The 23,032-nt window shown below is 44.6% G+C and overlaps 1 protein-coding gene across 23 annotated transcripts in view; it reads right to left on the reverse strand.

Annotated features, from left to right (window-relative positions):
• Window positions 1-234: 234 nt before the first annotated feature.
• LOC106846989 (phospholipid-transporting ATPase FetA-like) overlaps window positions 235-23,032 on the reverse strand; it is a 128,690-nt gene continuing 105,892 nt past the window's right edge. For 20 of the 23 annotated variants that reach the window (XM_044779271.2, XM_070519243.1, XM_014866078.3 and 17 more), the window contains 14 exons: window positions 19,429-19,594; window positions 16,486-16,674; window positions 15,654-15,769; window positions 12,065-12,289; window positions 9,862-9,973; window positions 8,483-8,588; window positions 7,944-8,091; window positions 7,215-7,398; window positions 5,564-5,787; window positions 4,194-4,277; window positions 2,571-2,816; window positions 2,258-2,396; window positions 1,328-1,458; window positions 235-1,231 (listed from right to left, as the gene is read on the reverse strand). In XM_044779271.2, the coding sequence (XP_044635206.1) occupies window positions 1,046-1,231; window positions 1,328-1,458; window positions 2,258-2,396; window positions 2,571-2,816; window positions 4,194-4,277; window positions 5,564-5,787; window positions 7,215-7,398; window positions 7,944-8,091; window positions 8,483-8,588; window positions 9,862-9,973; window positions 12,065-12,289; window positions 15,654-15,769; window positions 16,486-16,674; window positions 19,429-19,594 (2,256 nt within the window). In that variant the 3' untranslated portion in view covers window positions 235-1,045. The remainder of the gene's footprint in view (window positions 1,232-1,327; window positions 1,459-2,257; window positions 2,397-2,570; window positions 2,817-4,193; window positions 4,278-5,563; window positions 5,788-7,214; window positions 7,399-7,943; window positions 8,092-8,482; window positions 8,589-9,861; window positions 9,974-12,064; window positions 12,290-15,653; window positions 15,770-16,485; window positions 16,675-19,428; window positions 19,595-23,032) is intronic. The other 3 variants (XM_070519252.1, XM_044779272.2, XM_070519241.1) reach the window with 2 other exon arrangements.

Here is a 23,032-nt window from a genome sequence, read left to right on the forward strand (position 1 = left end):
CTATATGGTTAAAAGATGTGGTCATACTGAGGCCAAGACAGAGTTTAGCAGCAGGGGGTAGAAAAGTAGAGTGGAGCTGAGAAAGGAGAGAAAGAGTGAGGGAAAAAAGGAAAATATTGGTCTAATTTGAAGGGAGACGGTGGGAGGGGACTGTGGGCCAATAATATTGCTTGGATTATGTTATTATCACTGTGATACAAGATTTGTATCACCCAAAAGACCATACAAATCTTTCCACTTCAAAATAAGCAATTTATTACTCTACAAACTTCTTAGAAATAATTTCCCAAGTACATACAATTTCTTCTCAAAATAATTTTTATGGAATGAAGACAAGTGTTCAGCAATCATGGCTTATGTCCCTTCAAGGAAAGATTTTTAAAAATCCCCTGCAGTCTCCCCCTCTCAGTTCTGCATCAGTTCTTGGGTGAAAGGGGTCAAAGAGAGGGGAAGAAGGCAAAATCTTGAGCTGTCCTATCAAGGCAGGAACCACTTCCTTTTTTTTTTTTGGTCCAGAAACTCTCCTTCATCTTCTTACAACCAACTTTTCATAGCTGCCTCCTTTTGCAACCCAGGGCCAGCAAAAGACTCGCCCTGAGTCCCCAGATAAACCTGAGAAGGGTGCCTCGGTGGGGATGTGTCTATGTGGGGCCCTGGAAAGGTTTATGGTTGCTCTGGGTACGGGAAACAGGGTCCAACCTAAGATGCTTAGTCCTATCTTCTTTTCCCTTCCTCACACTGCCCCTCTTTACCCATTACTTCCACATTTGCTTGTCTGGATTAAAACTTGGAAGGGTTGGTAGAAGGGAGGCCTAATGTCACTTTTTCTTGAAATGCTGCAACTCTGACAGATATCTGGGGGCTCTTTCTTCCTCTTTCCTCGCCTTACCTGGCCACAGCCTTCTAGGGACTGGAGAGACTGTGACCCTGGAGCGAGAATGGAGAAGCAGGTTTAGGCGGGTTTCCCAGGGTCTCGAATCCCTCCTTACTAAGTTGTAGGAACACAAGGGAGGGACTGACTCCCTTGAGGTTTCCCTAAAGGCCTCTACTTTTTCAAAAGGCTGCTTTTCTTGGGCTTGCCCTTCATTGTCTTGCCAGAAGTGATGAGGGCCCCAAAGCCCTGTTTGTGGGAGAACGCGTAGGCAGAACGTCGGGAGCTTGCATGTTTCACTTTGGTCCGGATGGGGGGCGGCAGTGGATGTCGCATACAGTGATGAATTCTGTCAATAACCTATAGCCAGAGCATGGGGGACAGGGTTTTTATGCACAGAGGCAAAATAAAAGAGGGTCATGAATTGTATCTGGGTAGATTTCCTGTTCCACTCACCTTGTCCACACTGACAGGCCAGAATAGTGGTTTGAGAAATTGGTACCCAATCACAGGCAACATACAGAGGACCACGCTGAGAACAAGGCTCAGCCACAGTTGTGGCAGCTTCAGAATGTTCCTGGCCACACCTGTAAACAATGAGCCAGGAGTAGAAAGGCTGAACCAGAGCCTAGGGAAACGGGGCTGTCAGCCACAACTTAGATACCTCTCCAGTCCAAAAAAGGAAGTTATTGATTTGGAGACAATTTACTCTCCTGAGAAATAATATGAATGCAAAAGAATTGCAGTGACATCCTTTGTACAGCCAAAGTCACTGTGAATTCATGTGCCTTTGTCTCCCTCTAAAGGCTGGTAGGGCAGGAGAGGTGGGGTATGTTATAGGAATCATAGAGCGTTGGCCTGGACACAAAAATGGGATAGAGGGCTTTGGAGGGGAAAAATGAGTGGCTTGACAAGAGATGGGAGCCGCTACATCTACATGTCTGCTCCCTCTGTATTTTGTCCTCATCAGAGTGGAGATGAGAGATAGGGAAATTACTATGGGAGACAATAAGGCAGTATGCCACAGTGGAAAGGATGTTGGACTGGGAACCAGGAGACCCAGATTTGAGTTATCTAATTTTTAAAAATCTATAGTCTCTAAAATGTTGCTAATAATTCTTGCCCTGCCTACGTCACAGGATACTTGTAAAGATCAAATTAGGTAAGAAATTTGAAAATATCTTAGAAACTCTAATAAGGTAAAATATTTCCCCTAGCTAGGTTTTGAGTACTTTTCGGGCAGAGACCATGTCTTATTCATATCTAAATCCACAGAACCTAGTACATAGTAATAGCTGCTCAGTAAACATTTACTAAACAAATATACTTGGTTCACACTCTCCACCCCCCTCCCCGCCAACACACACACATTGGGCACAGCCTTACCTAGGAATTGGAAGACGTTGGGGAACATTAGGCACAAGCCATCACTGTACAGGAAGAATAAGACACAAAAGTAGAAACCCAGGCTACCCCAGATGAAGAAGTGGCTTATCATCGTCCAGTAGGTTGTCTCCAGGGCGATCTGAAAAGTACCCTCTTATGTGCAATACTCCATAACCTGGGACCTATCAGCCACCTCCGTTCTCCAGTTCCATAATGGAGGAGGCTCCCTTTCCACCTACCCTCCCTCAATCCCTCCCTCACTTCCAGACAGACTCCCCACCCAATCCCCTTACCCCCCAACCACTGGCCACACCTGCATTGTGACCACCCAAAGCAAGGAGGTCTGCACTATCAGGGAGAAGGACTGGTAGTCGGAGATTTCCTTCCCATCACTGCGCACTGAGTTGTAAACAGTCCCCATGGGGACAAAGAATAGCACAAAGGAACTATAGATCCCATGCACTAAACACTTTACAAATTCCTTCTTGTTGAAATAGAGGTTGTGCTGGCCTGGCTCATACAGCTCTGGGAAACGCAGGCTCCATGTTTCATTCACATCCTGGAAGCACAAGAGGGTAAGGAGGAAAGCTCAGGGTCTCTCCATAAAAGGTCCCAACTCCATCAGAGTAGAGGCGTCTCCTCTCACTGAGTCTGCTGCCAGGCTGCCTAGGAGCCTCCTAATGGATTACTTGAGAAGTGGAACCAGAGAACAGAGCAGTGACCATAGACCCTTCATGAAGTCCTACTCTCTAGGCAAGGATCTAAGCAGTGGAAGACAGCTAGAAGGTCAAGATGGTGGGAAGGACCTTGAGGCAGTTAGGATTGGGGAGTTAACAAAGGGGGAAATTAGGATTAGGGGTTACTGGAAGTGGGGACTGGAGCTTGCGATGGAGGAAGCAGTTGGGATATAAGTCCTCAGTTTTAAGTGTTCCTTTAGTTGAATATTCTTCATGTCAAAAGCCAGTGGGACGAGAGGGGGAAGCCAATGCGGACCAGTTAGTCCCTTGGAGATATCCATGTTCTGTGATGCTACTCCCATTGCCATAGGTACTGGTGAACTCAGGTGAGAAGATTCTCTATGTGGATGACATTGGATCATTTTCATCTCCTAACTCTGGGACTTTGGATAACAAAGTTTGGGGCTTGAGAGATTGTGGATCCCTAGAATTAGACCACTGAAGCTGGATAAGACTGTTGTGTGATACACTTCATCCCTTTTGCTGCTCTGAGGCTGGCAGCTACTCCATGGAGAATTTTCCTTCTGACCCTGATGGAGACCAGGAACCATGATCTCATGGTGTCCTCTTTCAGCTACTTTATTCTTCTTTGGAGGCTCCTTTTCTATTCCATGTGCCCAGGACTGGAGGTTGGGGTAGAGGAGAAAGGATACGAGGTAGGGCACCAGAACCTTCAATGCCCAGGGAATTTCTGACAGGGACAGATAGTATCCCCCATAGGCAGATAGGCTGACTCCCTGTGACTCAAGGCATCATACCCATTCTCCCATGCTTGGCCTTCAGGACTCTCACGTGGGCCTCCCTGCATTGGCTTATCTCATTATCTCTGTATAGGTCTCTTCTTTCTTCAAGCCCCTTGCTTTACCTAGTCCTGCCCCAATAACTCTGTTTCTTTTCACTACTTTTGTACACACTCATTTACTGTACAGTACAATTTCTATGTTTTTCTCTACAACAACAAAATTGACACAGGAAAACTTGGATTTCTAAAACTGATAATTGTTCTCTGTGGAGGAGGGTTCTTTACTTTATCCCATGGTACCTCTCCAGGTGATGAGCTCCCTTCCTTGCTCTACAAATTATTCCATTTACACTTAACTTTGCGGAGCTCAGCTCTTACTGTCCTCCTCACTCTTGGGAATACTCCTCAAGGGCCCAGGGGCTTTAGCCATGACTAAGAAGGTTGCTGCTGGTCTTACCTGGTCAAACAGACTCAAGCCCAGGACAGGGAGGGAGGTGTAGACCAGGTTGTAGAAAGTGATAAACCAGGTATCATAAACTGTCTGGAAGAAAACCAAGGAGATTTCTTAGATTCTTCTTCTCCAAAGTCCCAGCCCTACCTCCCAGGTCCAAGAGAGCTCCCTCCACGCCCTACTTACCAACCACCACACTAATCTACAGCAGGATTTGGATTTTAGAAATCTGACTGAGAAGTCTGACCCCAGTCTCTCCTTGGTTCTACTCTATTTAGAACCCTGGGTCTCAGGCAAGGCCACATCAGGCCTATTTGTTGTCAACCCTACAAGGCTGATTTGGACCAACCCTACCATGACCTGCACTGCCCCTCCTTGCATAGGAAGAGTCCAGAGTAGCTACTAGGGAGTGCTAGCCATACCCCTGCACTCACAAGCATATAAGACTCTGGACTCTTTATTTGCTCTATGGCATTCAGTAACTTCTATAGCACCGGACATTTCTAACATCGACAAGCAGAATAGACCAAAAGACCCTTCCCCAGCTGGGTGCTCCATTTCTTACTAGCCACAAGAGGTCAGCAGCAGCACACACCTCCCACAAACCAGAGTGGCTTTTCTAGATGCTGGGGATATATATACAATACTACTGTCTGCTGACTGGTCTGTTTCCCCTGGAGTTCAAGGCAACAAAAGTGGTAGAGATCTCCTAAGATAATTGTTTCTGAAGTTGTTTCTCTTGGGAATCCTTGAGAGACTTCCGAAAAACTCATAGGAAAAAGGACTCCTCTTAGAACATCAAAATCCAGGTGTCACCTCTCCCTACTACTGTGGGGGAGATTACATATTCAAGTTTGAAATTAATTCCTTAAAACAACAATAGTGTGTGTTTGGGTGTGTGTGTGTCAGGTTGGGGAAGGAGTAGTAAAGGAAAGCGGTGTTTCCAAGTCAGCTACAGGTGAACGCCATAAACAATCTTTCTGGCAAGACTCAGAGGCCCCTTGAGGCCTATCCTGTTCCATAAAGATTACTTGGGATGCTAAAAAAACCTCCCAGATCCAGGAATTTCCTCCATTATATATGTTTGGAAACTCTAGGTCTCTATGTCAGGGAAAAGGTAAAAATATCTTATGGGAGAGTTCTGAAGGTAGGAGTCAAGGCCAAGTCAGAGCCAGGCCAGAAAAATTAGGGTTGGAAATCTAAGGTTAAGTGTAGAGTTAGGAGAGGGGATCAGCATGGGTGAGGAGCTTTGTGGATGGATGGCAGCATGTCATACACTGGTCTCTAGAGGAGAAAAGGGTCTGAGCTAGCTGAAGCAGGGGGTGACTAGAGAAGACCCAGTTGACCATAGTGGGAAATGCCACCTGACCTCCTACCTGTGCAGAGAACCCGCTGAAGAAGGCATACCAGAAGTGTACCAGGGTGAAGACAAAGTTTTTGTAAAAGAAGTAGCTGAGAAACTTGCACATGCGATTATAGGACCAGCGGCCATGAACCAAGAGTAGACGCCGAAGATAGTGGAACTGGCAGAAGGCGTAGTCACTGTTGAGCATAGCCTGCATTCCCTCCTGGCCACTGATGCCGATCCCAATGTGGGCAGCTGCAAAGAAACCCCAGAAGCTTCTCAGCTGCAGAGCATGTTTGCTGGGCTCCTAGCCTGGGAAGTGTAAAAGGAAGGCTGAGATCATGTTGTGTAAACCCCTTATTTTACATTTGGAAAATACTGTTAGGCCTAGTTCAAAATGGCACGCACTTAGTGGAGACTTTTCTCCTTAGTGGACTGCCCCACCCCTAAAAGTCAGAAAGCAGCTCCTTCTTTTGCACTTACTTTTGAAGGGTGCCACTCCAGAGTGCCCAGCGTGGCTAGTACTACAATGCTGTCCTGGATGGTCTTTGCACCTACTATAGCCATCTGGGCTCTTTCCTGCTGTCCACATGCTGAGGTAAAAATTTCTTATTTCTTGAGGACACTTAAATCAATTAAAGATTCAGGATGGATGTCCATCTAACACAATATTTAATTACCTAAGTTTACCTAAGGAGCTAAAATCCAACTGTTGGGAGGAATAAGTGATGGCCTAAGGTGACTTTTTCTAGATAAGGCAAGGATTATACTTGATGGAAGATAAGACTGAAGTTCCTAAAAGTTTTAATTAGTCTGTTGCAGTGTAAGCCAAACTTATTGATATTCTGGGATATACCTATTGTACTGCTTAATGGAATAATTAAAAATTCTAAGGCCCTAAAAACCCAAGAGGTTCTAGAAACTGCAGAAGAGAGCAAGAACACTTCCTAGTATTGAAGCTGAGGCTGGAATATCTACTAGTGTTTCCTGTAAGGGGAGAGAGGTTGGACTAGAGGACCTCTAGACGTTGTCCACATCTCACAGAACCACAAGACGCTGGAGGCAAACAACCTTCAGCTGAAATTAAAACCAGTTTCAGCCATTTGCTCCTACTGGTCTGAAGCATCAGTAAGTCTGATTTTCTCCTTCAGTCAGGGGAGTAAGAGCAAGCTTTTGGGAACAGTGCCTCAGGGAGGAAAAGATCCGGGCCTCACAGCTACTTCCCTGGTTGGGGAGCCCTGTCTTCTGCCTAACAATGCTCACGCCTACAGCCTTCAAAAAAGGCACAGACTGTGACTCTTGCCCGGGGTCCTTTCTGTGGGCTTTGACACTATCTCAGAAAGATGGTGTGGTAGTTGTACAGCCTGTTATTCTGTGAATATATGCATGTGTTCTTGTTGGAGCCGTGTGTATCTGCGTATATATGAATATGAAGTGCATAAGTACATGAATCTGAATGAGTGTGTATGCCTGTGGATATGGGCTGATGTACGCATGTACAAATAAGTGAGAAGGCAGGTGTAGAGGAGGATGAATGAAGTTGCAAAATAGTATACATGTGCAATACATAAGATATGCAGGAGTGAGCCAGCAAGACAGTGCCACCCAGATCAGTTTTGCCCATGGAGGAAGGAAAGGGCAAGCCCACGGCTGGGGGCTACTGCCTTCCACCCGTCACGTGCCTTTGATCATGCTGACGTCATTGGCCCCATCCCCGATGGCCAGTGTCACCACCTTCTTGTACCTCTTCACCAGCTCTACCACCTGGGCCTTTTGAAGGGGTGTCATCCGACAGCAGATCACCGCTTTGCACATGCATGCCGTTCGTAGCAGTTCCAACTCCAGGTTCCCTTCTAGAGCATAGGCCTGCATCACCAGGACACAGCCACATTTCAGGTTGCCCCAAAGGACTCTCAGGACAGGACCTTCCTAGGCCCTTCCTCCTCTCCATACTCTCCTGTACCACCCAGGTCAGGCATAGCTGCTCCCAAGGTGCTCCATCCCCAAGGAAGGCCAACCCCCAAGTCAGTTCTAGGCACCCTCACATCTGACCCAACCTCCAGTGGGAACCTGGTCAGGATCTCTCACTGGGTCAAATGAGTTGCCTGGGCTATAAGGCCAAGTGACTTATTGGAGAACCTGGTCCTGCTTGCTTCCCCCCTTCGTTTAAGTGACAGGCAACATCAGTAGTGAAGAATCTGGATAAGGAAGGAATATGCCCTTGGCTTCTCTTTCCTCATTATTCCTGCCTAGAGAAGGCTAGGAAAGGTATCTGTCAGGCAAGGGCACCTGAACGGGGAATAGGGTGACTCATGGAATAGGAAAAGGGTCTTGAAATTTCCCTGAAGTGGGTTGGACCTAAGAAAAAGGTTCCTTGGAAGAAAACAGAGTTGTAGTTCTGTGTTGCCCACCAAACTGTAGCCATTGATGACCAAGCCATAGTTGCCATTGGGCACCTCCTCAGGTATTTTGAAGGGCATTTTGGGCTTCATGGTGAGGTAACTGTTTACTGGGTCTGATTCCAGTAGAGACTCAGGTTTCATCTTGGCCCTTGCTGACCTGAAAGCCAAGAGCAGTGGTTAGTGCCTGACCTGAAGACGCAGAGCTCAGGGAGGAAAATGTGTCCTGGAATGAACGTGGGCAAGGTGAACACAGAGCCTCTGCAAAGCATCAGCCAGGACCTCAGACTCGATTGCCTCCTGAGACCTGCCACTGTTGTACAACCCTGATATCCCCACACCACACTTTTCCAGCCTCCACATTCCAACTCCTGGAGCCCTAATGTTTCTTCACAAACCTCTCCAGAATATTTTAGGTTCTTTTTGTTTTCCCCTCCTCCTTTCTCCTCTCTTCCTTCTGGCACAGAATATGGTGGGGGCCATATTGGGTAAAGAGATGGGTGGGAAATCTTGGGTCCAGGGACGGGCTGTGGCAGCTTTCCCATCTGTACCTGAGTTCTTGCCAAATAGTCTCATCGTCCTTGCCTTCCACGATAAATATCTCATCCATTTCATCCTCAAAGATGTTACAGGCATAGGCAATGTTCACAGCAGTCTCTGCAGGGAAGGGGGAACACAAGGTCGCATTTTGGCTTGGATAGGTCTTCACAGTGTACATGGTATACAGTGTCCACAGGGAACAACAGTGGGCTGCAGAGCCCATTTGTCCACATTTGCCATCGATGCAGGCAACGTGTAACGAGTCAGTGGAGACCATCATCAAAAATCCACAGGAGACTGTCTACCTGGTACAGACTTGCGAGTTACTCATCAATAATTAGGATCATTCTGGCTCAGCCTTCTCTACAAAGCCTACTCCTGTTTCTTAAAGCAATTCCAGTCTGTACCCACTTCTCCAGGCAATCACGATGTACTTCCTTGAACAGCACTGTGCCCATTTCTATGCTAGATTTTATGGGGGACTGAGATATGTTTAGGTTGTAGTCTTTATACCAAGAAATCTGGAATTTGGAATAAATTCACATTAAGGAAAAAAATGTAAAAAATTGAGTTCTGAACCGTGGCTGCAAGTGCTATCAAACTTCAGAGGAGAGACTGCCATTGTCATAGAAACTTTCTTGAAGGAAGGCCTTGAAGGATAAGTAAGACTTGTTTAGGAGAAGAAAAATAACATTTCAAATGGGAAAACAACTCAAACAGAGGTCCCAGAGGAGGAACTAGTTTGTTTGGGACATGCTGAAGATAATGGTCACGTTAGGATGGAGATAAGGACGTGTAGGTAGCAACAGGTTGTCAAGGTCTTGCTAGGCCAGACTGTGGAGTTCAGCTTTACCATGTGAAATCACTGTACGTACCTGAGCAGAATAACATCATAAAAGTAGTATATTTTAGGATGATTAAACTGATGGTTGTATGTAGACTATACTGAAATTAATGAGAGCAAGAGACAGAGATCAGTTCAGAAGTTTCTGCAGAAGTAAACAGGGACAAAGTCTGAACTAGAGTGGTGGCGTAGTCAAAAGGATTTTCAGAAGAATTGGTGGAACGTGGTGAGAGAATGAATCTTTGGGACAAGACAGAGGGTAACAGTCAAAGACAACTCTCAAGTTTTTAGCTTGTGAGTTCTTGGATAACAGAGGTCATGTCTGATTGATTCATCTCTGTGTCCTCAATGCCTAATACAACATCTGGCATAAAGTATATGCTTAGCAAACTGTATGCCAGACTGGGGGTCCTGTAAGGGTTTACCCTGGGTTATAAAGTATTTGTCAAATAAATGGCTAAGAAAAAAAGAAAATGAAAAAGAAAAAGAAGAAATAGCTAAGGTGGACAGGGAAGAGGATCAGTCAAGCGAGGAGCTCCCCTTTACCTTGCTTATCTCCAGTTAAAGTCCACATTTTAATTTTGGCTTTGTTTAGGGTGATGATTGTCTCAAGTACACCATCCTGCAGCTTGTCTTCTATGGCTGTGGCCCCTAACAGCTTCGAACAGAGATATTGGTGAGTGAGGAAAAGGGAGAGAGTCACAGCATTTAGTGCTACCCAACAACTCAGCTGGCACCTCAGCATCCTCTTTAGGAACCTGGCTCTGTCCTGATATGAGGACCCCAGTGGTGTAAAACTCTCTCAACAGATGCAGCTTTTCAACCACACACTGAAATCAAATTTAGAAACACAGAAACTTAGGGACCAAAGGGCAAAAGACTTGCACAAGTCGTATATGAAGCTGTGTGCCAGTTCCAAACTGTTTTTCAACATGCTTTCACTTTTCCCTTGCTTCATAGCACAGTTCCTGGCTTTGGTCTCCGGAAGCAGAGGGTCCCAGACAAGGGATCCCATATCCCACTCCAGTTTTTCTTTCACTCCTACAACAGCCTGGATGAACTTCATTTGTTTGTACCTACTGGGGCTCTCTAGGGTTTTCAAGCCCTTCTCCCACGCTAGATTAAAAGCATCTTGGTCCAACACTATGCCTTCTCTCTCTGATAAGCCAACAGTGCAGACCACAGGGATGGGCACCAAGACTGAGTATGAGAAACTGACAGATGGACAAACTACTGACTGATTTCTGCTAGGCCTCTAGAAGGACAGACTAGAAATACTAACCACAGAACTGACGATGGCAGATTTATGACCTTTGGGATCTCTAAATTTTCCCATTCAGTATCAATAATTTCTCTTTTTAGAGCAGAGATAGTCTGTATCAGTCTGGTCAAAAACTTTGGGGTTGGGGCTGGCCCGGTGGCGCAGGGGTTAAGTGTGCACGTTCCACTTCTCGGTGGCCCGGAGATCGCCAGTTCGGATCCCGGGTGCAGACATGGCACTGCTTAGCAAAAGCCATGCTGTGGTAGGCATCCCATGTATAAAGTAGAGGAAGATGGGCACAGATGTTAGCTCAGGGCCAGTCTTCCTCAGCAAAAAGAGGAGGATTGGCAGCAGATGTTAGCTCAGGGCTAATCTTTCACAAAAACAAAAACAAAAAACAAACAAGCAAACAAAAAAAACTTTGGGGTCATCCTTCTCTTTTTCTCATATCCTATAATCTAATCCATCACCAAGCGCTGTTGGCTCTACCTTTCAAAAACAGAATTTGACCATACCTCACCACTTCCACTACGTCTATTTGGCCCAAGCCATCATCATCTCTCACCTGTACTATTGCAGCTACCTTCTAATTGGTCTCCCTGGGTCTGCACTGAGTCCCCTACAGTATAATCTCAACATGGCAGCCAGAGAGGTCATTTAAAAGCTATCATATCACTTCTCTGGTTTTCCATATCTCATTACAAGTCCTTGTCCCAGCCCATCAGGCCCCTCCACTACTTCTCTGCCTCATGTCTTTTTATTCTCACCTCCTCACTTACACTGTACCAGCCACGCTACCTGCCTTGCTGTTCAACTAACAAGTTAGGCCTGCTCCTGTTTTGGGCCTTTCCTCTTGCCATTCCTTCTGCCTGGAAAGCTAATCCCTGAGAGATCTGCTTGGCTTGCCACCTCCTCCAGGTCTCTGCTCAGGTGTCCCCTTCACAGTGAAGATTAAGCCCCTGTGTAAAACAGCAACGATGCTCTGCCCTGTCCACAACATAGACACATACGCTGATGCTCCTTAGCTCTCTTCTTGGCTTTATTTTCTCTCATAGCATTTTTCACCATCTAACATACTATACATGCTACTTTTTATCTGTTTTGTGTACTGTTACATGCTCAGGCACTGAAGAACTATGTTGAATGAACGAGTGAATATTTTGTCTTGATTATTTCATCAATTATTTCTGAATTATCTAATCTGTGCATTATTCAGATCCTGATCTCTCCCAGATTACTTAGCTTCTGTGAGCAGCTTTGGGCTAAGAAACACTACCAGAAAGATGAAATTTACAACCAGTATATTTTTTCATTATCTGTGGATTTCAAAGATCCAGGATATCCTGAATCAGCTTGGATTCCAGTATCCAGAGGGAGCCTGAACCTATTAATTTGCTGGAGGCCACTCTCGGAGCCCTTGCTCAGTCTGCTGACCTGCGGTCACCCCTGATGCTGCCCCCAATCTGTCCCTGGCTTTCTCACACTAACCATCAAGTCTTTTTCAATCTCTTCAGAGACATTTGATATTTTATTTTCACGATCCTCCAAAGACAGGCAGGCTTCACTGTGCTTCTTGCTCCAGGCCTGGAAGAACGCATTGTCCAGTTCTCGGTAGGCCACCATGAGGGTACGAAGACCTTCGATGGCAAAATCCTGGAAGACATGTGTGTGTGCACTGAGTAGGCTTGGGCTGACCTCACAGGCCCTGTCTGCCTGCAAAATAGGGTTCAATGGTTAGTATGATGGGGCTTGTACCTAGCCTCACCAGAAAGTAACTGTTAAGCTTTCTCAAAATGCCCTAAGGATGGGGCCAGTGTAGCTGGGGGTAAAGTTGGAGAATACTTCTTTGAAATAGAAGGTTCTAGCTTCTACCTGTAGTTAGGTAATTTGCTATGTGACCCCGGAAAAAATCAAACCTTCTAGATTTCTTTCTTATCAAATTGGGATAATAATTCACCTCCTACAGATGATGCCTATAATATGAGGATGAATGGAGTAATAAAGTAAAAAGGAGGAGTTGTTATAAAAAATGATCAAGGGGCTGGCTCAGTGGTGTAGTGGTTAAGTGTGCATGTTTTGCTTCGGTGGTCCAGGGTTCACAGGTTCACACCCCGGGTGTGGACCTATATACTGCTCATCAAGCCATGCTGTGGTAGTGTCCCACATACAAATTAGAGGAAGATTGGCATAGACGTTAGCTCAGGGATAATTTTCCTCAGCAAAAAGAGGAAGATTGGCAACAGATATTGGCCCAAGGCCAACCTTCCTCAACAACAACAAATCAAAAGTGTTACTATTTTTTACAAGCATACATTCATTTTATTTTCCTCTCTCCCTGTTCCGTCATCAAGTATCCAATGGGCATCTCAAATAGCACATGTATGTGTGTATTCATCTATAGCTGGTAGGCTCAGTTGATTAACCATGGCCTGCAGTGTTAATGAGGCCACTGCTGAAATGCTCACTGGATGTTAGCATCTTTTGCTCATTGGCCATCGATATATCCTAACTAACCACAGCTAGGTCCCTTGCAGAAGTATACTCCAGGTCATAAGGAGAGCTGATGAGAGTGTCAGTGGCTTAGGGCAGAACTCATATCCAACGGAGGGTGGGTTTGAAGCACATTTTGTGCATTGAGAATTGCACATGAATAACAATTCTACATGATCACTGCTAAAGTGAGCTTCAAAATAATTCACTTTGGCATTATAAGAGCAAAAAGAAACAGAATTTGTCATCTTGCTATTTTGCTCTTAGTTCCCTATGGAACTCCTGAGTGTTTGATGTTAGCTGTCACATGAAATTAACATAAGGCAACACGTATAGGGAATGCCATCTCTTAAACCCCCATACTGCTGGCAGGCAAAGCTATGAAAAAGAAGGCTGAGAGACAATCTCAGAGACTTCTTAATAAGGAAGAAATATGACAGAAACTGATTTTGCACAGGATACTGATAAAGGGACTTGATAAGTTTAACCACACACTGACAGATTCTTCATCCATTCAGCAAATAATATAGCAGCCTGTGTTAACATTATTTCTTATTCCTTACTTGTGTGTTTTTCTCTTCTCTTGTGGCAGGCAAACTAGGGCTTGGGGGGAAATCCTGATGGCGAATTGTTTTTGTACGACCTGTTTGCTGAGCCCTGTCTTGGAGGGCCTGGAGCTGTGCTTCTGCATGAGTGGGTTCACAGGTTTGTCATTAGTGATTAACACATTGTAGTGGAGTCAGGTTCCACTGTGAGTCTCTGTTAAGGTTGGTAGGAGAAAGCAGGCCAAAAGATCTAAAATAGTTTTAGGACCTCCTTTGAAGCTAGTCTGTGGAAATGTTCTCTGACACCCTAATTCATGTGTCTTGGAAGGTTAAAAGATAAGAGAAGTTTTCAGACTAGCCCATAAAAAACACTGTGGCCTCTGGGAACCAGTATAAGACATAAGAGCCATCCTGTATGGGACACTTCACTGACTTGTTTTAAAACTTGAGATATAATGTGCATGCCATAAAATTCACCCTTTTAAAGTGTACAATTCAGTGGTTTTAAAAAAAATTATATTCATAAACCATCACATAAACCAGCCAGCAACCATCACTACTACATAATTCCAGAACATTTTCATCACCCCAAAAGAAACCTGTACCCATTAGCAGTCAGTCCCATTTCCTTTTCCCCTAGGACCCCAGCGACCACTAATCTACTTTCTGTTTCTACAGATTTGCCTATTCTCGACATTTCATATAAATGAAATCATATAATATGCGGTCTTTTGTGACTGGCTTCTTTCACTTAGCATAATGTTTTCAAGGTTCATCCATGTCACGGCATGTGCCTGTACTTCATTCCTTTTCATGGCTGAATAATACTGCATTGTGTGGATATACTACCTTTTATTTATCCATTTATCAGTTAGTTGATGATATTTGAGTTGTTTCCACTTCTTGGCTATTATAAATAATGCTCTATGAACATTCAGGTACAAGTTTTTGTGTTCACATGTGTTTTCATTTCTCTTGGGAATAAACCTAGGAGGGGAATTGCTGGGTCATATGACAACTTTGTGTTTAACTTTTTCAGGAACTGCCAAACTGTTTTCCAAAATGACTGCATCATTTTACATCCCCATCAGCAATGGATGAAGGTTACAATTTCTCTATATCCTTGCTGATGCTTTTTATCGTCTAGTCATCTTTTTGATTTTAGTTATCCTAGTGGTGTGAAGTAATATCTTGAGGTTTTGATTTGCATTTCCCTGATGGCTAATGACACTGAACATCTTTTCATGTGCTTATTGGCCATTTGTTCTCTGACTTCTGGCTATGTGTTAATGTAGGGTTAAGCCAAAATGGCCTAATAAAATAGCGTTTTCTCCAATCTATTTCTTCTTTAAAATATTTTTCTGATCTGCCCCTTCCCCGTCTCATCTCCTGTCCTATTCCCCCAAACCCTTTATATATCCAGGTTTAAGAGGAGAAACCCCAGAGGGTGTGGATGTGGTTTTCCTTTCTAGTACCAGCAGACCGGAGCCACTCTCTCTTTCTGGTACATCTCAAATCCTAGGGGGTGAAACTAGGGTAAGAGAAGGTAGGGGGAGATAGCCTTGGGGATTCTAATCTTGTGGATAATAGAGGAGGGTATCAAACAGTCCCCTCAACAGCCCAGGTCTGGCACTCTCTGCTCCAGGCCATAAAAGCAGTCTGTTCCTATCATGGTGAGTGGGGTGGGGTCTCCTGTGTCAGCAGGCCCTATTCTGAAGCAAATTCTAGGTCTGACCATGGGACCTCCTGAGCCAGGAATCGTAGAGAGAACTATTCTGATTGTGGTAAGTGCTCTCACAGACACAATCCTTGTCATGCCCCTGGGATCCTGTGCCGTCCAACTCCTTGACATAGAAGTTGGAAATGTGGTCAGTAAGAATCCCACAGAATGAGGTAGTTTTTATTGTTCTATCAATGAAAGAGACACAGACACCAATATATAGCCATACAAAAACACACCGACACAGGGACACATATGTAGACACATATCCAGATACACAGAACCGCCCACAGCTTCCCCCCCCTGCAACCCAAACACTTACATCTAAATGTTCCATGGTCACATCTCCGAGGGATCTACAGGATGGATGAAGCAGCTGACAAACGATGGTGTCTGCACCCTTGCAGAACAACATTACCCGATCTTCAGGTGTCCTCACTAAGGATAAGCAAATTAAGCAAAGTAGCTACAGAGGCCCATTGTTACAAGAACTTGTCTAGGCCACTGAGAGATGTCAGGAAGCTGTTCCCATGACATTTGTTCCTGATATGTTTGGGGGCTAAGCACTCAAAGAGTGGTCACACAGGATAAGTGATACAGTAAGGGCTGGTAAGAGTGAGAGAGGACCTCATGGAACCAGTTCTTCCATGGGTTCAATATCACCTGTGGAAGACTCTGACGCAGAATCACATTTAGCTTCTCAAGTCCAAGTTCCAGACCAAGGCCTACACCTAGTAAGGACCAAGGATGAAGAATGACCTTCCTCTTCAGTCAGAGGCCCAAAGTAATTGAGAGCAAGATAGTATGAATTTCCCCTATATTGTCTGCCCCTATCTTTTACTCCAAGTTCAGGCTTTACATATTTATTCTCTGTTCTTATCTTGGCTTTGAGGATTCTAACAAGCTACTACCCAGGAATACTGAAGAAGGGCCCTAGCATAAGGTAGCAAGCCCCAATATGTGTAAAAGAGAAAATATAAAGGATATGTGAGAGAGAAAGTGGGAATGGCTGTGTGCTTGTCTTGGAGGCATAGTACCTGTGAGAAGGCATGTGGGTAGGAGACAACATTTGTGTGTAGATGAAGAGAAAGTCAACATGTAAACATGTATGAAAGACAAATAACAGAAGAAGACCGACTAGAAGGGGCACTCACCAATAACAGACATCCTCTTGCGCACATTGTCGAAGTCCAAGATAGCCAGCAGTTGGTAGACTTTGGTTTCCCCCATCTCGACTACCGTGATTGTCTCAGATGTGCGAGAACGGAATGCAAAGCCAAAGTTCCTGGCAGCAGTGACCAGGGCACCTTCATCTGGGGACTGAGCCTGGTACACCAGCTCACCTGGTAGGAGAGAAGAGGGCAGCCAGAGGCCACAGAGATGTGCAGCTGAAGTCCACCCAGAAGTCACACTGTCTTCCAAGTGGCTTACATAAAAATGGAGCCCAGGAGGGGACATCTTTCTTCAAAGCTTCCTCACGAGTCTGGCCCTAAAAGGCCAGGTTACATAGATCAGGTCAGTTTTTTTTTTCCCAATATCTTCAACTCATTTCACAGACCCGAGTTAGTATACAGGGGTACATGGTACACGCATGTATACAAATGAACAAAACATAGGCAGTTACTTTCCAACTTTAGTGGGTAAAGATGGCTCAGGGGGCTTGAAATGCAGGTTCCTGGGCACTACTCAAACTTACGGAATCCAGAATCACAAAACCTGGGAGGAGGGCCTAGGAAATCGAATTTGTAACAACTCTCCAGGGTGAGTCTCATGCAGGTGGTCTTGCATAAAGTGCTCCTGCATAAGACTGGCCACACTTTGCTAAACACTGCTGCCAGAAAGCAAGATGGATTGTTTAGTTAACAATGAAAAAATACATATGCGTGAGTATTGTCACCTTTGAAACTCTCACTCTGGGAAGCTAAATGACTCCCTCTATTGAATCAGTCTTTCAATGTGATATTACTCAAGACATTTCTGGAACTCCTCTTTTTTGAACATCACCACTACCTGAGGTATATTTTGGATTATTTCTCCTCTGAAGGTCAATTTGCTTTTGAAGAAGGGTGACGCATCATCAGAGTCTTATACTTGTGAATAACGTAGGTGGGGGAGGATAATTTTAGGTCAGATATAAGATGTATCTATGGGACAATAAGACTATTTTCTTATGTGTTTCCTACCTTGTCACTCAAGGCAGTAAACAAAGAAAAGTCCAAATATGCTTCAAGTAATGGCAACTTGTTGGAATGTCAGGCCCAGAGAGGCCTGTGGCGGGGTGGGAGCACTTGGGACCAGGAGACATGAGATTTGGGGTCTTATCTCACCTCTGCCCTTCTTAAAGGATTTTAGGCCAGTCATTTAAGCTCTTTTACCTTCAGTTTCCTTCTATATAAAACTGGCATCATTTTTCTTGTTCTGTTTACCTCAGAGGGCTGTTGTGAAGATTGTAGGAGACAATATAAATGAAAGAAATTTGTAAAACTGTAAAGTAATACACAAATATAAGGTGTTACTAATGGTAGTATTACTTTAAGAGTACAGTGACTTTAAAGGATGTGATTTCTTTGGTTGCCTAAATTGTTTGTTAAGAAAAAAGAGTCTTCTTAATTTATAATCAGTCATTTCTCATTCATTGTTTCTAAAAACGGTCTGGATAAATTCATGGATGACACAGTCATATTTGATTACTAAAGAAACTAGGATATATGGAGATACCTTTGTGGACAGATCTTTGGGATCCCTCTCCCTGGTCTAACACGTGAATCTAACAAGAAAAGTGCATGGATTTTAAGTCAGTAGAATAAAATCCACGCTGCCCTATGAAGCGGCCATGCAGGCCACCTTCAGCCATGTCAAAACGACATTGAACCCCACACCTCATGACTGGAGACGCCAGCTGGACAGATCCACAACAGGAAGGGATAAAGGGGTACCTTGCTCTCACATTTCACAGGTGCATTTCTTAGAGATTGAATGAATAACTAGTGACCCTGGTCCTTGCCTCCCTCCACCTTGCCTCCCTCCACACATAAAGTCAGCATCTCTGAACTTGTTTGATGGATAATGAAGGAATTCTTCTTCTTCTTCTTCTTCTTTTTTTGAGGAAGATTATCCCTGAGCTAACTGCTGCCAATCCTCCTCTTTTCACTGAGGAAGACTGGCCCTGAGCTAACATGCATGCCCATCTTCCTCTAGTTTATATGTGGGACGCCTACCATAGCATGGCTTGTCAAGCGGTGCCATGTCTGCACCCGGGATCCGAACCGGCAAACCCCAGGCCTCCGAAGCAGAATGTGTGCACCAGGGGCCCCGGAATTCTTCTTTACGTTACCTTCAATGTATAATCCAGGGAAAAGCTCAGATGTACTCTACCCCTTTTTAAAAAAATCTAGTTGTAGGGTCAGACCGATGGCACAGCGGTTATGTTCGCACGTTCTGCTTTGGCGGCCCGGGCGGCCCATGTATAAAGTAGAGGAAGATGGGCACGATGTTAGCTCTAGTTGTAAGCTTTTTCTTTTCCTCTTCCCTGCACGTACACCAGTCTGTGAGAGATCCAAGCTGCACTTAAACTCCACCCCCCGGAGCCGTTCCAGGAGAGCGCTCTGCTGAAATGTGTTCTCAGGGTTCAAACTCCTCATGCTGATTACTGAATAAACTCCTTCACTAGCATCACCCAGACTCTTTATTTCAGTCAACACCTTTAAATTGTGAAACAAAAAGATGATTCAACTCATCATTCAAGAAGTCTTGTCAGAGATAATAGGGCTGATCTTGGGGACAATTCAGATGAATTCTGTGACAGAACATCACAGAGTCTCAAAAGCAAAAGCTCCCTAGACAGCATCAAGTTTGACCCCTAGCCAATTAGTGACTCTCCTTTAAGACCAACAGGTTGTTTTCTTCTTGAATAGTTTCAGTGACTAAGGAGCTCACTACTTATTTTGATTATCCATTCCATTGCTGGACAACGCTCCCTATTAGAAAGTTCTTTCTTAGATTAAAGCACTACAAATTACACCAAACCACCCCCACCTCCAAGCAGCCCAGACTCTATGAGATAGGCTCAGTCCACAAGGCCTCAGGCCCCTCCTCACCTTCCACTTTCTCTTCTGACATCACAGTATGACACAATGAGAGCGAGAGGAAAAACAAGTGCACCCGGCCATCTCCCCTTTTCACTGCTTCCACCAAAGTCTTGTCATAAAATGAAAACTTAGGATCAGCCAGTTTGTTGTAGGAAAAGTCGACCTTTTCTGTTTTCTGGAATACATAAGCCAGCACAAACTTCTCAGCAGCAGCTTAACACATTATAGAAGGTCAATTTGGGGGCAATTTCTGGAATGTGATGAGAACTCATAGGAGGATAGGAAGAGAAAAGCAAGATAAATGGAGGAGACCGTGTGGTGGTTTCTAAGCCCTTTGTAGCTCTGACCTGGACCATCCATTCACTCGGGCTGGAAAAGACCATCCCACAGGAGACAAGCTCAGCACTGCTGGGTAGACCCTTCTTGCCCCCTTTCTACCCCAGCTATCTTGAATGATCAGTGGTCATCTTCTGGCTCTACTCTTCCAAGTCCCAAATCCGCGATAATCAAACCTAAGGATTTGAGGGGATAACTGTTCCCTCTAGTAAATAGCATCTGGAAAAGCCCTGTCTCTGCCTGTCCTCTGCCTGATTGGGGAGCTGGGAAGGGAACTGAGTCCTAGGTCCAGTGGTATCACTGTGTTGCACTATTCCTATTTAACCCCACAAGAGGGCTAGAGAGGAATATTCCAAGATCGAGGCAAGGCTGTAGAATAAAGCTTCAGTCCATGTTGTTCACAGACGTAAATTTGAGCCATTTTACTTGACCTGTCAGCATACCTGATTCCTTCTTGCCTCTAACCCTCATAGTCACTGACCTTGCCTCAATATTTGGACCTAATATTCACTACCATTTTCCCAGCTATGAGCTCGGCTCCTTTACATATTGACTCTCATTCTTCATTTCAGCTAGGCTGCTGGTAGCTACCTTGAGTAAACATTTTTTATGGCTCGGTTTGGCCCTGAGACTCTCTCATCCCCACTCTGGAGTCAACGTCATTAACGGATTTCCCTAGCCCATGCCAGAACTCTCAAGGATATTTTTCCAGCTCTTTGTAGTTGTGGTGCTACCTGGACTGGGCCCCAATATGTCAAGTACAGACACTTGAGTGCTTGGTGCTATGTTGGAGAAAGGGAAGTTTGTAGTGAGCTACAGTGGCTCTTTCCTACATCCCATCTAGAGGGAGTTTTGTCATGGTAGTGAGGAAGTATGGTTAGGGCCAGAGCCAAGCCCAAGACCTGGCAACCACAGAGCTGTGAGCTCTGGGAAGTTTGTGGGTTCAGTAATTTAAGATAACTCATTAATTAGATAGCATGCCCTGATTAATTAGATAGCAGGCTTTTCTAAAATTGGGCCCTTGCACTGTCACATTCTTTGAAACTGGAAGCTGGTGAGTGATGAGAGATAAGTTGGAGAGGTAGATATGAAGCAGATCCTACATTACCATCTTTTTTTTTTTTTTTTTTTGCTGAGGAAGATTCACCCTGAGCTAACATCTGTTGCCAATCTTCCTCTACTTTGTATGTGAGCTGCCATCAGAGCATGGCCACTGATAGATAAGTAGTGTAGGTCCGTGCCTGGGAACCGAACCTGGGCCACCAAAGTAGAATGCGTCAAACTTAACCACTAGGCCACCAGGGCTAGCCCTACATTACCATCTTACATGCAACAGGAAGTCATAGCAACTTTCTGCTGGAAGTGACAGAATCAAATTTCTGTCAGAGAAAGTCCTCTGGTAGCAGCATGGAGAATATACTGGAAACTAGCAAGATGAGAAGCAAGGAGACCAGTTAGGAGGCCATTCCGTAAACCACAAGAGAAATGAAGTAGTGACAATAAATATTAAATTAAGGGGATGGTTTGAAAACACAGGGAGCTAGAATTGATATGACATGGCTATGAGGAGTGAAATAGGGAAAGAGTCAAGAGTGATTTTATGTTTCCTAATTGGCCCTAGACAGATGTTACGACTGTTCATTGACATAGGATACCCAGCAGGAGCAGGATTTTTTATTTTATTTATTTATTTATTTATTTCCTTTTTCTCCCCAAAGCCCCACGGTACATAGTTGTGTACTTTTAGTTGTGGGTCCTTCCAGTTGTGGCATGTGGGGTGCTGCCTCAACGTGGCCTGACGAGCGGTGCCATGTCCTCCCAGGATTTGAACTGGCAAAACCCTGGGCCGCCGAAGCGGAGTGCGTGAACTTAACCACTCGGCCACGGGGCTGGCCCCAGGAGGAGGTTTTCGATAGACTGAATTGGAGACACCTGAAGGATATACAAGTAGTAATGAAAGCAAGCATATATAGTTTTGAAGCTCAGGTAAGAGATCTGAGCTAGTTTCTAATCTCTCTTTCCAGACAAGTAATGTTTGAGAACATTCGACCTGGCTGGGTACAGGACGGAGGCAGAGCTGGCTTGGAGCTGCAGTACAGCACGGTCTGAGAGGCAGCATTCATGGATAACTCTGAAATTGAAAGCCAAACAACCAGTTAAACAAGGTTGAAAGGCAAATCCAGGTACTAGACAAAAGGATGGAAACTGGGGATATCAGATGTGAATAAGTGGATTCAGAATGGAGGATAAAGGTGGCAAGTGAGGAAACTCTGAGATCCTGTGAGATAGCCATAGACGGTTTTTTAGGATATCTTCAGCTTCGGCCATAGGTTGCAGGGAGCTATCAAGGGTTCCTTGGACACGTGGATTTGGAGACCACCAATAAGTAGGTGGTAGTTAAAGCCATGTAAATACACGAGATTATCCAGGAGACTATACAGATGGAGAAGAGGTACAATAATAGAGCTTGGAGAACCTATAGCCAAAGAGATGAAAAAAAGCAATCAGACAGGAAGAAAAAACAAGAAGAGAGTTATTTAACAGAAGCCAACAGACAAGAGAGTTTTAAGAAAAAGTGGAGTTTAATTGTTTTAAGTGTAAAATCTGAAGAGAAACTGGGTAACAACTTTTTGACCTAACAACAAGGTAGTCATTAGTGACCTTGGCTATGAGAGATTGAGGGGCACGACAGGACAGAGTCTGACTCACCGAGTGGGCTGAAGCATGAAGGGATGGTGAGGAGTGAGGGGCTGCTCTAAGTGCCTGTTTACTTACATGGCTCCTCCTCTAGTCTGCCAGCTCTTTGAAGGCAGGGAACAAGTCTCTTTTGTTTTCCTTGAATCTTTAGCACTTACTTAGAGTGTGACATCTGGTTGATACTCAATAAATATTTTAGACTGACTGGTGGAGACAGATAATGGCTAGAAGGTAATGCAGGATGAAGGAAAGTTTCCAAATGCTTTTAAAAAATATGAATAAAAATAAAATACAAAAATTTAGCAGCAGTTAACCCTGGCTAAGGGTTATTTTAACCCATTTCTTTTAAATTAATACTCTATTTTTTAGAGCAGTCTTAGGTTTGCAGAAAAATTGAGCAGAAACTACAGAGAATTCCTGTATACTCCCTCTCTCCTTTCCACTCCCGTTTCCCCTATTAACATCCTACATTAGTGGGGTACATTTATTATAATCAATGAACCAACACTGCTACATTATTATTAACTAAAGTCCATCGTTGACATTAGGGTTCACTCTGTGTTGTACGGTTCTATGAGTT

Source organism: Equus asinus, chromosome 10 (assembly GCF_041296235.1).
Source record: "Equus asinus isolate D_3611 breed Donkey chromosome 10, EquAss-T2T_v2, whole genome shotgun sequence".
Lineage (NCBI taxonomy): Eukaryota > Metazoa > Chordata > Mammalia > Perissodactyla > Equidae > Equus > Equus asinus.